The sequence below is a fragment of the Podarcis liolepis genome (assembly GCF_965112155.1).
Source record: "Podarcis liolepis genome assembly, chromosome: 6".
Lineage (NCBI taxonomy): Eukaryota > Metazoa > Chordata > Lepidosauria > Squamata > Lacertidae > Podarcis > Podarcis liolepis.
In genome coordinates, this window is record NC_139559.1 from 74,843,047 (window position 1) to 74,857,784 (window position 14,738).

The 14,738-nt window shown below is 42.2% G+C and overlaps 1 protein-coding gene across 3 annotated transcripts in view; it reads left to right on the top strand.

Moving 5' to 3' along the window:
* The window catches only part of DPYD (dihydropyrimidine dehydrogenase), a 490,336-nt gene that overhangs the window by 420,443 nt on the left and 55,155 nt on the right, over window positions 1-14,738 (top strand). For all 3 annotated transcript variants that reach the window (XM_083510988.1, XM_083510986.1, XM_083510987.1), the window contains one exon: window positions 13,995-14,174. In XM_083510988.1, coding sequence (XP_083367114.1) covers window positions 13,995-14,174 — 180 coding nt within the window. The remainder of the gene's footprint in view (window positions 1-13,994; window positions 14,175-14,738) is intronic.

A 14,738-nucleotide genomic window follows, 5' to 3' on the forward strand; every position in this document is an offset into this window, starting at 1 on the left:
ATTTCAACTTTGGCTGTGTTGGTAATTAATTTATTGTGCACACATATTGATTGATTTATCAGATTTGTCTCACACTGTTCCTCTAAGAAAGTCATGGATGGTGTGCATTTTATTGCACAGTTATCTCCTAACTACCCTGTGAGATACATACAGTGGCATAGCGTGGGTTGTCAGCACCCAGGGCAAGGCAAGTAATTTGCGCCCCCTAACCCGTGGATTTGCGCCCCCTAACCCTAACCCCCAGATGTTGCGCCCGGTGTGGCCGGCCCCCCCTGCATCCCCACACTACGCCACTGGGTACATATGATCAGAGCTCAGATGTGTAGGAGACTCAGTTCCATACATTTTGTGATGGTCCCCTTCCAGGAAGAGCCAATTTGCCTAAAATTGGGTGAAACCAGGGAGTGATTTAAGGATATAATTAGGGGACCTCTGTCTTCCTTCCATAATTCAAGTGCTGGATTAGGCTGAGTGATAATAACTGAATAGAGTCTGATAATAATAATAATAATAATAATAATAATAATAATAATAATAATAATAATAATAATAATAATAATAATTTTGTATTTATACCCCGCCCTCCCCAGCCAAGACCAGGCTCAGAGAAGAAGATTAGAACCTAGGTGTCCCTTTTCCATGTCTCAAACTCTTTAATTTTGCTGCTATTAATATTATTTTATAGCTGTAGAGAAACTTACATTTGCTTTATTTAGAGAGTCTTGTAGTTATATGCCACGGGACTGTCTAAATAAAAATAGCTAATTTCCGAGGCTTCAGTTTTGAGCCTTTCTTTTTCTCGTTTTGCCTTCCTGAATCTAAAGCAGCATTTATGTCTGCAGAAAAGTATGATCAGCAGGGGAATATTCCATTGATTTCATTTATGACTGCTAATTAGAACTGAACCTCAACCAAAGGAGTATATAACTTCCTACAATTTGTCACCAAGCCTCTGAAGATTTCCATTAAAATGTTATATTAGCTGAAATATATTGCAATGCTCCTTTCATTTGTACTCAACTTGCTTAAGGACTTTGATTCGACATTAAAAAATTGATGACTTGATTAGTTTACTAATGTATAGTTAGGCAAAAGTGAATAGGTTCAATGTTACTCTTTTTTAAAAAAACAAAATCCAACCTTGTCTCTAATGATACATTTTAAAATATTAACTATGGAAACACAAAGAAGTGCATGCGATGGGTTGGATCCAGAATAACCATGAGTGGATAGAGGAAATTATTGTCACCAATGCTTCCTTCTCACTGTAGCTGCCTGTGCCCCGTGGAATGTTCTTCTGGAGGGTTGAGGGACCCTCTGAATTAGTGTGGGGGACAGTAGCAGATAGTAGTGTGATCACTGACCGTGTGATCCTGCCAGTTACCAAGAGCAGGAGGGAGAAGGCACCTGGTACAGACCCAGTGGCAGGAGGGTTGAATGGGCTCTACCACTGTGCCCACACCATGCTGATCTCCCTGCTGCCTTGCACCTCTCCCTCTTGGTAACCAGCAGCAATGAACCCACCCCATGTCATTATTATTATTATTATTATTATTATTATTATTATTATTATTATTATACCATCCTATACCCAAAGGTTTCAGGGCAGTTAACTGGGTGGGGGGCACAGGGGAATGGGGCGATCAGTGAAAATTGACTCTCCCATCCAGCAGAGGCTGCCACTGCAACAGAGTCTCTCCCAATATTGGAAAGAGTCCTACTCCTCACAGAAGGGCGTCCTTGTTGCCGTTGGTTAACCACAACCACCAGTTTCCAGAGAGCTGGGAACTGGTGGACAAGGCCCAGATTTATCACATGGTGTTATTCCCGGTTGCGCTTGAACTCCAACACCTTTCTGTTGAGGGTGGGGGAAAGCAATTGTAATTCAAGGACTCGCCAAGCCTCCACCTGGTTGGTTGGCTACCCGGGGGCATGGCGCGGCAGCTGGAATGGCTGGGCAGGGGCCGAAACGCCCCCTGCCAATGCGGGAAATGGCTCCTGCTCACAACTCCTCCCTTCTGCAAGGAGGAGAGGCTGTACCAAAACAACTTGGCAGGAGAGGTTTCTGCAGAATCTAGGCATATGCAATGATAAAGGCAAAGGAACCAGCACATAGGAAATGTCTTCAATCTTGCCCCACTGAAATGAACCGTGGGTTCTCTTCTACTGCTTCAGTTTGTTGCAGTGACAATCCCACAGGAGAGTGACAAGATGTGGATGCAAGCATGTGTTAGCCCTGCTCATATTAAGCGTTTTCATGCCAAATTGTTTTCAGGGGCAGAGAGTTAAACTGGTGCTTAGTTATCCCATGGTGCCAGTAGGTTAAAGCAAGCGCTTATATATTTATTGTGTATTTATTTGATTTCTTACTCACCCTTCACCATAACATCCCAGGTGGATTGCAACAATTTAAAAAGTACAAGTTTAGCTGGACTTCAGCTTTATCGATCTTTATCAAACCATTCCCCCTATCCAAACCTTTTGAAGAGCACAGATCCTCCCATTGTTTGTTTCCTCAACACAGTGCCCGTGCTTTCTTCTCTACAAACAAATTTAAGCTTCTGCAAGCAAGATGTTACCAAATACGTTCCTGTTTTACCCATCCATTGAACTGGTTCCACCTGCTGTACTAAAAGCCAGCTTTCTTCTCTTCAAAGCAAAAACACTAGAGCTAAGCACCAGATTCAGCCGAGGTCTGAATTCTGAAACAAATTTGGGTGGTTCCAGTCTTTGGGCGAATCAGATTGAGATTGAGGGCGGTAGCCAGGGGTATCTTGAACATAGAGCATGGGTAGGCAACCTAAGGCCCGTGGGCCAGATCTGGCCCAATCGCCTTCTAAATCCGGCCCACAGACAGTCCGAGAATCAGCATGTTTTTACATGAGTAGAATGTGTGCTTTTATTTAAAATGCATCTCTGGGTTATTTGTGGGGCATAGGAATTCGTTCATTTTTTCCCCCAAACTATAGTCTGGCCCCCCACAAGGTCTGAGGGACAGTGGACTAGCCGCTTGCTGAAAAAGTTTGCCGACCCCTGAAATAGAGGCAAGGGCTGCAGGGCACCAGGGCGCCAAGTTCTGGAGGGCGCCAGGGAAGAAGCGGAGGTTGGACATGGCGCCTCCCGGCATAAGCTCGCTGCTCTCGCCCGCCTCCACTATGCTATGCCAAAGCAATGCTGTTTCTGGATCCTATGCCTGCTGTGGCCACCACGGCACGGGCACCAAGGAAGAGGTGGAGGCTGGGCACAGTGCCTCCCAGCATCAGTGCCCGCCTCGCTGAAGCAGCACTGTGCCCGGAGCCTCCGCCCCTTCCCTGCCAGAGGAGCTGCCCTCCAGCTGCTGCCTGCCTCCTCCAGCCCCACAAAGCTGCTGGCAGTGCCGTAAAAAGGTTGGCAACTCTGGGAAACGGGGGGGGGGGCGCACCGGAGGGATCTTTGCACCACGGCACCAGATATACTTAAGACGGCCCTGGCGGTAGCTCTGGGGTGAGGGGTGGACAGAGACATGCATTCTTACTAGAAATTAAACCCCCTTCATTCTCTGGGACTTGCTTTCAGGTAAACATGTGTAGCATTGTTTGGCAGGGCTGCCTTGCAGTGACTGAGGGGGCAGCATGGGAGGAGAAGCATTGCTTACCTGGCTTTCCAATGCCACACACTTATCAAAAGGGGGAGGCAGGAGTGTAGTGTGGGTGTTGTGGCCAGAGTGTTGGATTGGCTCCACTGCCGCTTCCACCCCACCCTGATATCCCTGCTGCCTTATCCCTCTCTGTCTGCCTCCAGCCACTCCATTGCTTCTTCTTCCTGACCATATGTTTAATTAGGGGTCTTAAACCCTAATTAAACACCGAGTTGGGAGGGGAGGAGGTAAACACAATGCCTCTTCCTCCTCCTGCTCTTCTGTTCCTGGCTGCATGTTTACTTAGGGTTTAAATTCCTAATTAAACATCGGTTATGGGCCCTGACTTGATTTGGGACCCAGATCTTTGTCAGGTCAGGTTGGCAGCAGGTCAGGTTTGGTTGGTGTGTGTGTGTGTGTGTGTATGCATGCACCCCTAAAAAAATGGTTCTGTATGTGGCCTTAAATATGAAGTTATTGAGTGAAAATTTAAAGTTCAAAGTGAATAAATACCTAAGATACTACAGAACAGCATGATTCATTATGGTGTGTCTTGTGGAAAACAGAGACACCTGGCTTGGATTTTTATGGGACCTATTTCACCCTCCGTAATATAACCGAGGTTTTCTTTTAGGGTTCTCATCCCTCCCTTTTTTCTTTTTCTTCTTTTTTTTTTTTTACATAACCAGGAGATCAGCATCTGAACAAATGCCAGTACAGTTAATTTAAGCACATTCAACAGCTGAATTGAACATTTTTAATTAAGGAAAGAATTTGCTTTGGTGATGTAGGTGGAGTGTGAGACAAAACCCAACCTCTGACTCTTTCTGAGCATTATAAATTCTTAGGTATTTTTCTAATTAGTGGGATATGGAGTTTTTGTGGGGATAGTTATTGCTTAAACACATTAAAGCCATCATTTCCCTTGCTGCGTACATATGAAAAAAAGTCCAAAGGTAACAGTGTTAAGAAAAAGTCAGATCCTGGTATATACATCACTCCAGATGCTTGATATTTCTTTGATGAGAGGCAAATTAATCCTTAGATTTAGTTATTTTTAACAAAGTGTAGCATTCCAGTTCAACATATGTTTTGCTTTTTAAAAAAGAGAGTTCTTTCCCCTAAATCTTTGATTTGACAAATAAGACTTTCATCCCTTTTCGCATATCTCTTTTCTCTCACGTATGTGCTCTACTGAGTCACATCTTTCCCTTTGGTAGATTTTAAAAAATATATTTATATATATATATATTTAAAAAAAGCTTTTGAGGCAGAGACATGCATTTTTAGAAGTCATCTCACTGTAGGAAATTAAAAATGGAGACAATTATAGAAAACTCCAGTTGAAAGAGAAAATGCATTATGGAAAACTCCATAAAAGCACAAAAAATATTAAAGTAAAAAATCACTTCACAGCAGCCCGTATGATTCAATTGTAGATCAATAGTGTGTAGTTAATGCATTAGCAGTAGAGCATTAATTTGCAATTACCGCAGGTGATCTGATCCTCTATGTGCTGTCCATTGACATAAATGACCTTTTGTTGAAAAGGATTCTGCAGTCATTATTTCTAGCAGCTGTAACCGGAAAGGGAATAGAATGAAGGGGTTTATTTCGACCGTGTGGACATTTTATATAGCAGCAGCTCTAGAATATGAAACCTGGCCTGTTTTTGCTTTAGAAACTTTTGCATGTTTAGCTTCTTAGCTGGATGAATGCATTTGTCCTTTCGGACAGGATATCAGACATGTGATATAATGCACATTCCTATCCCACATGCCTTTCTTTCTTTTCCATGGGTGACCTCTGATGCCCACTGAATGAAAAAGTGGCTTCAGAAACATGTCATGAATGCTGCTGCTGCTTTTCAGCAGGCTTAAGTCCCTAAAAATAATAATAAATAAATAATATTTGAAAGTGTTGCTTATTTGGAAGTCTTAGCATCCTCTAGTTCCCTTGCAAAATACCATGTGTTCATTGTTCTTCAATGCTGCTTCCACAAGAGAAAGTAATAGGAGAAAAACCATTGATTCTCTTCTGTATTGGGGGGGGGGATCTGTTGGTGAGAGTGCAATAATTTTCAAACTTCGCAGCACAGCCCTTATTTGTGTAGGTATAGCCACAGTTTGGCTATATCACTAAAGGTTGACTGTGCCCAATTTTCAATTACGTTTGAGGTCTTCTCTTCCAAGGAGGAACTAATGCACCATCTTATAGAATGGCCCATGAACATCTTTTCCAAAATTGACCTTCTGTGAAATAACACATGGGCTACCTTGCCCAGAAGTGATCTCTCAGAAGCAGAAAAGAAGAAAGGAAGAAAGGAAGAAAGAGAAATATTGTAGAAACTGAGATTTTTGTAAAAACGTTCCAAGAGCCTCCATTTTACTCCTTCTTCTTGAAAGTTATTATCTGGGTAGAAAGACAAGAAGTCGAAAACAGTCTCTTGGGTGGTGTGAAAGTGGGTTTTCTACTTTATTCCTGTAGGACTCTAGGGGTCAGAGAACTTTTCTCCTTTCATAGATCACAAATAAGTTTCTTTCGTGGACACCAAATTGAGTTCACAAATTCTTATAGCCAAGCTGATGGAGCCCGAAAGCAATTTTAACGGAAAGAAAATATAGCAGTATTGAAGGAAGAAGCTCAAAAGGATGAGAGGTTAATCACTCCAGGACTAAATTGAGGTCCCAAGACAGAAAAATTGTTTTGCTGGCTGGTTTTGATAGACTTGCAGTTTACAAAAATATGGCCCCATGGGAACGTGCCTCAAGGGAACAACAGGCTCCTGCTGTAATGATATTGTTCATTACAGATTTCTGTCTGCCCACAATGCCGTCTCCGTGGACCTAGGACAGTCCATCCTGAATTCAGCCAAAAATACTGAAATTCTTTGCATTCTAGCTCGTCCCACCCTTGTTTTCCATTTCTCTACCTCAGGTTTTTTGGTCTAAATGTTTTAAGACCATTTGCAGATACATGGGTCTGTTGATGTTCAAGTGGTCTTGGATTTTTGACAGCAATCTTAGGCTCTGGGCCACCTTGTGCATTTGCCAAACTCAAGCAGCAGAGCATCATATGGACAGAACCATTATAATTGGCAAGTTAGAAATTACAGTGGTACCTTGGTTCTCAAACGCCTTGGTACTCAAACAACTTGGAACCCAAACACTGCAAACCCGGAAGTAAGTGTTCCGGTTTGCAACCTTTTTCCGGAAGCCAACCGTGCTCCATTTTGAGTGTTACAGTTCCGATTTGAGTGCCACACTTCTGTTTTGAGTGTTACGCTGAGGTCTGTCTGTTTTCGCTATTTATTTTGCGTTTTTGTGCCTTTTTGTTTTGTTTTTGTGACTGTGTGGAACCCAGTTCAGCTACTGATTGATTGATTGATTGATTGATTGATTGATTGTGTGTCTGCAGCACACTGTGTATTGCTTTCATTTTATGAATCAATGGTCTCGTTAGATAGAAAAATTCATGTTAAATTGCTCTTTTAGGGGTTGTTTTTAAAAGTCTGGAACGGATTAATCCATTTTGCATTACTTTCTATGGGAAAGCGCTCCTATTGGAATGCTTTGGTTTTGGAATGGACTTCTGAAATGGATTTGTTTGAGAACCAAGGTACCACTGTACAATTTTGAATGCTGCTTTTATATAAGTGCATGCGAAATTAGCGGGGGGGGGGGGTGTGGAGAGAGAGGCAAGCTTCTTCCTGATGTGCTGTGTCAGGTAGGTATCCTTCTCTTGTAGTCTCTTTGACTTCTGCTAAAAACATTTTTGTTTAGGCAAGCATATCCAGACAAGTAGAATGTTGACGTGTGTTTTAACCTTACTTTTCAGCTTATTGCTGACTATAACTTTTTTTGAAGGTTTTGAATTGTTTTTACTGATAATTTCATTGGGTAATTCTTTTTGTTATTCTTTGAGGGTTTTTTTTTTAAAAAAAACAACCACCACCAAGCAGTATATAAATTTTATGAATAAATGAATACAATAATAAAGTATTCTCAGTTCCCTCAGAATGTCTGTAACATCCAAAGCTAGCACCACAGTGGAGACAAGGGTGTTTATATATATTTTTTTATTTACCCTATCAGCTTAGCTCTCAGGAAATCTGATGATGTACAAGGGTTTATGCATGCAAAGAAAAAGGAGAAGAAAGGGTTAAGTTAAGTGTGCTAGTTAATTTTGGGTGTGCTTGTCCTGCACCTGCAACTAGTTAAGCACATGAGAGTGATTCAGCAAGCATGTGAGAGTGATTCAGCACAATCTAAATACACTTGTGTGAAGCAAGGCTTCTTGATCAGAACCTAGTCTGTGTTGGAACACTGCAAGGAGACTCTATGCTGCTGGAATGACCCTATACTACAACTGTATGTAACTGCTAAGATGTGGGACTGCATTTTACTGTCAGTAAGGGGACTGACCCTACCAAGAGCTGTCTGGGATTTGTCTGTTCCATTGGCACACTCCACAGGTGAGTTGAATGGGCACTCTGCGCCCACCCCAACAAAATTCACTGAGAGCCAAGTGATAAGCCAGCAAATGTGGAGACTTCTGGTAGTGAACCTGTGTACGTGAATCAGTCCTCACAACCAGAAGAATTTAGCAAACCTATATTTTATGTATGGATGTAATAGTTATTTCAATCCACACTTTTCTTCCTATCTGCAGCTTCCAGGGCACTTTCCATACCTCTGGAGCAGCTTTCAGGGAGCATAGGAACTCCAAAGGGAAGGAGGAAGTGGCAAAAATCACTCCTCTCCCCTTCCTTCAACAGGAACATCCTATGAGTAGATTTCCACTCAAAGGAACTCTAGATACCGCCCATTGTATCTTCAACCTTTCTCCCATAGACTGTGTTTATTAGATCATTGGTTTCCAACTGGCAGTCAGGATTCACTAACGAATCACTCAGCCTTATCTGTTGCAGGTTACAAAAGCATCACTAACACCGTAAGAATATAAAATCAAAGATGAAGGGGGTCCAGAAACACATGTTTGGCCCTGCATTTGATTAGAGAGATGGCCAACACTAAATGGATCTAATTCTGAAAATGTTAGATTTACTTCAGTCCTAGTGTATTTAAATTTATTTTTTTTAGAAAGCACCAGGTTCTGAGATCCTTCACTGGAAGGTAGGGTTCTTCATAGGCTTTTGGAGAAGCTGTTTGATGCCATTTGGCTGTGTTGGTGCCCAGAAGCTTCTCCAAAGACCTAATGTTGCTTGTTTCTCAATCACGAGGAGTTCAAGAAACGGCACAGATATATGGTAGATTCCAGCAAATGGACCTCAACCTGTTTGGCAAGTTCTTCAGGAGCAGAGATTCCATTTGCTATGGAATTCTATTATCCACAGCAATGTGCATGGACAGTCTCAAGAAAGTACATTATAATATGCGTAGCATGTTGTAAAATCTTGGGTGGAATTCAACACTGTGCTGTTCTGAACATTCCATCTGTGAATGGATTAGAATTCAGTGTTGCACTAAGCAGATCCCTCCAATAGTGCGAGCATTTCTGATTATCAGATAAAACAATCCCCCTCCCCACACCTTGCAAGAAGTGAGGTTACAGGGAACCAGGCAGAGGGTCTTCAGTAATAGCAGCCACCCTGTGGAATGCCCTCCCTTTAGATGTCAAGGAGAGAAAGAACTACACAATCTTTAAAAGACATCTGAAGGCAGCCATGTATTGGGAAGGATTTAATGTTTCATGTTTTATTATGTTTTTATATATGCTGGAAGCTGCCCAGAGTGGTAGGGGCCACCTAGTCAGATGGTTGGGGTACAAACAATAAAACTATTATTAATGTTAAGTCCTTGTTCGAGACTTCCACTGACCGGGTGTGTTAGGTAAATCCCACCCATGATATGCACTTTTTCACCACCCAAAGTGTTATTTTGTATTAGACACATCAGCATCTACTGAAGTTTTGATGACACTTGCGTGATGTGCTTTCATGCCATTTTCTATAGTTCCAAAAATATTACCCAAGTGAGCAAAAAAAGAAATGGTCTCGATTTGACTTTGCAAAAAGAAATGAATCCGGCTTACCTTGGCACTTTTATAACCCTGAAGTCATAGGTTGATTTATTTTGTGTCTCTCATTGCCAATTTAAAATGCAAGGAAATAATGTGGCAAGTGTGCTTAATGGACGGCATGCATAACTTTTTACTTACCTTTCGTGTATTGCCACGAGTAACATTTTGAAGTCAGCCAAATTAAACATAATATAATCAAAACAACCTATCCACTGCAGGACCTTTCTAAGGTACCTTGAGTACAGTTTTTGCACCATTGATACGGTGAGAATATTAGAAACACTGAGGTGAAAGGCTGGCTTCCTAATAGGATGGCATTTGGAAAGCTCTTTTACTTGGCAATCTTCTGCAGTTCAGTAGCAAAGCTGAACCGAGCCTCCACCTTTTGGGGGAAGCAAGGTGGCATTCTGGTAAATGCTAGAATTTTATCACTTTGACAAAGGGGGGAAATGATAGTCGAGTGAAACATTTGTGATCTCCAAAGAATACACTGCCACCGTAACAGCACAGATGAAAGAGGCTGCTGTCTCAATTGCCAGGAAACTACTTGGAAACTCACTTTGATCTCGGCTGATTGTCTGTTAACGTTTTTTTTTGCTAAATGCAGTACACAGCGATATCGCTGTTTTTGGTGTTGTACAGATACAACAAGTGGGAACAAATATTTATAATGTTAGCTGATAGATGTACATAAGCACAGGCAAACATGCTCTTTCGCATGCAGTAGGTGATGTGGCTAATAAATGGGGAATGTGCAGAAGTAAAGCACATCAATAAGGGATTTTGGCTTGAATGAAGGGCCCAGCAGAAAAGGGAGAGAATGAGAGAGGGGCACAGAAAAGCTCATTCTTTCTCTTCCCTTCATTTCATGACAGGTAAATCTACAAGTGCCATCTACAGGTTTAAGTGGTAGGTTAAGCTCACTCGGTCAGCCCTATGATTAGGCAGAGTGAGAAAGATGTGGCTGATTTGGGGTGTCACGAAAGGACAGTTATTTATTATCAATGTATTTTTACTCTCAGAGAGCAGCTCTTGTGGGATTTCTGCCTCGTGTGCCGAAATAACTTGACCACCTTTGGGTCCTATGCACCTTGACGTGGGATGGGAATAGGCAACATTTTCTGCAGCATCTCGGGCAGCAAAATGTATCGGGCCAACCTCGACTAACGAACTGCCTCTCTGATAAAGATTGTGGGTGTACCAATATAGGGGGTTGTTTTTGGGGGAGGACTGCTAATCAAAACAGCAGCCATCCCAAACTGCCCACTCTCTTTAATGCCTTGTTGGGTGGAGGTAGAAAGTTCAAGTGGAGGGGCATTCAGTTTGCTGCAGTAAACAACTCTGGATCATGCCACATGGTGATCTCACACATGCTCGATCGCATCCTGCCTTCATAAGAGGGGTACTTGCCCTGCTTGGGGATGTAAGAATATAGTTTCACCTGAGATTTTATATATATAATCTGTTGGATGAATTCCTACTGTGCCATAAGAGCTATCCCAGATCATGCAGTACCCTACCAATTGGTTTTTGCATTTCCTAATACATAATTGTCGCAGCACCCTGCCTTGCTTTCTCGTCCATTGTGAGATCTCAGCCAGCCAGGATCAGTCGTGATATGTGCTTTGATGCACAGCTGGGAATTTGATTGGCTGGCCTCCCTATTTCTATGAAGGCAGTGCATCCTGATACTATTTCAATTGGTGCCATTAAAATAAGGTAAAAAACCACACATTAAAAATCACATTGTGTATAAAATTAGAATAGTTGTGCCCCTGCGTATTTCAACTGCATACAAACTGTCAAAATACCATAATGTTTCGGCATGGGAATCTGGCGTGTTTGAATTATATAAGCCAGCATATCTTTTACCTGCATTTTCAATGCCCCCTTTCTTTTTTCCCCAGCATCCAGGGGAAAAAAAATATTACTCATATATTTAAAAATTAGAAGCCCTTAGTGAACAAAGAAATTTAAATAAAGCATTGGTTGAGTTTTACAGTTAAATAACCTGTGGAGGAAATTATAATGATGTTCTCTATAATTGTTCTGAGAAGGAGAGAGAGGCGGGGGGAGAGAGAGAGAAAGATAAAGCTTAAATCTATGGAAGGTATAACAGACCTAATTAATGCTCACACTGTTCCTCCAGAGAAACAGATTTTGTGTAATGTAAATGGGCTGCATAGGAAATGTTCTTGTGCATATTTTATACTTGTTCCTTGTTTCTTCCTGAGCAGCTGTAGTGTACAGTATTTCAAAGTATACTCTTCCCCCGTCCCCTCCATCCTGCCCCATGAACAGTAGCTTGTATGATATAGCAGGTGGCACCCAAAAAGCTTTGATGATGTTACCTAGGATTTCATCAGTAGTGGCTTCAAAGTTGTGCAAGTTAATTTTAGGTGGTGTGTATGTGTGTGTCTTTGGAATAGCTGGGCATTTTATGTTATGTCCAAATGTGCAAGAGTGCTTTGGAATAATACTAGCCCTGTGCTGAAAATTCCTCCTGCATTTTTATTTTACTATTCTCAGTCTATTAATCAGAAAAGAAGTTATTTTCAAAAAAGATCAAAGTGGACATGGGGGGGCTGTGCCATTTTAATGTGTGTGCTTGCTTTACCTTTTAAAGTGGCCTGGAGTGTTTTTCTTTTCGTTCAGACTACTCACCATTTCTCTGCACTCTGCAGTCCTCCTGGATGCCTTTATTTCCTGAAAAACCCATGTCCACAGCTTGGTTTTACTGCAAACATGAGAAGTTGGGGAGGCTGCCTAGTGTGCGTGGAACACTGTTCCTTGTTTCTTTTTAAAGTCTTTGTACTTGTAAACAAATCAGTGCAGATTTTTCTTTTTTTAAAAAAAAGCAGCTAAAAGGACACCCTTTCTTTAAAAGCAAAACCAGTGAGCACATTGGTCTCAGGTGCTCAGAAGCTAACCTCTCTGACTTCCCATTCTTTAATGAAAGTTCAGAAGGAGCCACCAGGAAGCAACTCCTTCCATGTGGCTTTTTTAGATCAGAGAGTGCAGGCAGCCAGGGAGGCTGCAAAGTTCTAGAGCAGCCTTTCTCCACACTGGGTCTGCAGGTGTTGTTGGACTGCAACTCCCATCATGCCTGACAACTGGTCCTGCTAGCTAGGGATGGTGGGAGTTTCAGTGTGGGGGACCCAGTGTGGAGAAAGGCTGTTCTAGAGTAATGTCTAAGGGAAAGAAAAGTACAGACATACCATCCATGGCCACTCTCACAAAAATAAAGTTAAGCTTAACTCCGCACCCTCCAAATCTTTAAAAAACAACAGAAGTTCTGAAGACTTTCTGGAGCACTCTGACAAAGAGGCAGAAAAACTGAATCTTCTTTCATAGGGGAAGAAGATTTTTGAAAAAATTGGAGAACACATTTCAGCACAGCACTCAATAATGCAGTTCTTTGTTATTAATGCAAATGGAAGCCAGGGAGGTATATTATAATATTGAATTCTTCTTTCGGGGGTTGTTCTTCAAGGCTCATTTCCAATTAAAGTTTGGAACAAGCAGGTAGGAAAGTAACTGGAAATGGCAAGCTTTCAAGTTATTTTGTTCAGGAAAAGCATTATTATGCCACACACTAATAAAATGTACAAGGGGCAAGTTCCAGTTATTTTGCTGCAGCTTGCTTATCAGTGAATACATCCAAGTACTTGCGTTATTGTGAGGCAGTAATATGGGCTAGGGGACGCGGGTGGCGCTGTGGGTTAAACCACAGAGCCTAGGGCTTGCTGATCAGAAGGTCAGTGGTTTGAATCCCTGCGACGGGGTGTGCTCCCGTTGCTCAGTCCCTGCTTCTGCTAACCGAGCAGTTCGAAAGCACGCCAAAGTGCAAGTAGACTTTTCTCTGGCGGGAAGGTAAACGGCATTTTCCGTGCGCTGCTCTGGTTCACCAGAAGCGGCTTAGTCATGCTGGCCACATGACTCAGAAGCTCACTCAGCCAATAAAGCAAGATGAGCGCCGCAACCCCAGAGTCAGCCACGACTGGACCTAATGGTCAGGGGTCCCTTTACCTTTACCTTTAATATGGGCTAAAAATTCTGAATGTTCAATGAACGTTTACTGACAAATAGAACTGGACCAATGGATTGGTTGCCAAATCCATAGTTCTAAAGCAAAGAAAAGAGTAAAGAACAACTGATTACTCTGTCCTGTTTGAACCTACTCATGGCTACCAATTTACCTGAAACCCTACAGCAAGTATAACAATCCATGCCTCAAAAAGGTCGGTCATCTTCATTCATGAGTTCTGTACCTTCTGCCTCTAACATCAATAGATACACATTTCCATAGTAACAAAGTTTGCATCTTCTATTGTAGGTTTGCAGTGCAATACAGAATCAAGATTTTACCGTGATTGAGGATTACTGCACTGGGCTGAGAGCTCTGCTTTATCTGCAAAGCATAGAAGAATTTCAAGACTGGGATGGACAGAGCCCACCAACTATAAGGCATCAGAAGGGAAAACCTGTGCCCAAAATCGCTGACCTGGTGGGAAAGGTATGTTACATTAGACCACTCACTCTCAGATGCTTGGCTATGCTGGGTACTGGGCTCCGAGGCTTGTTAATTCGTTATTTATTTACAAGATTTTTATGCCACCTTTCAATATAGTATGAAGCTTGCCACTATGCTACTGTCTGGGGTGGAGAAGAAAAAAACCCCAAGTATTTAATTAGTAAGTTTTGGTCTCATAATCCAAGCTGTGCCACATTCCTAACCTCCCACTTGGCCAGCTTCAGTTTTTCTCCCCTTTAAAAAAACATGCCAGAGAAGCAGTTGTTGAGCTGATCCATTAAACATCATCATTATATGGTGTGCAGGTATGGGAACACACTATTTTCAAATCCCATCGAGACCTTACAGCTTGGTAATGTGGGATTTCATGGAACCATGGAATTGTCAAGATAGAAGGGAACCCCACGGACGCCTAGTCTGTTCATGGGACTGCCAACGGGTCTTAAAAGCATGTGTGAGTAGAGACAGCCAAGTCTCCAGATATTGCTGGAGTCAGGCCACTTCCAGCTTTGTAGGTCATCTCCAATACCTTGAACTAAGCCAGTC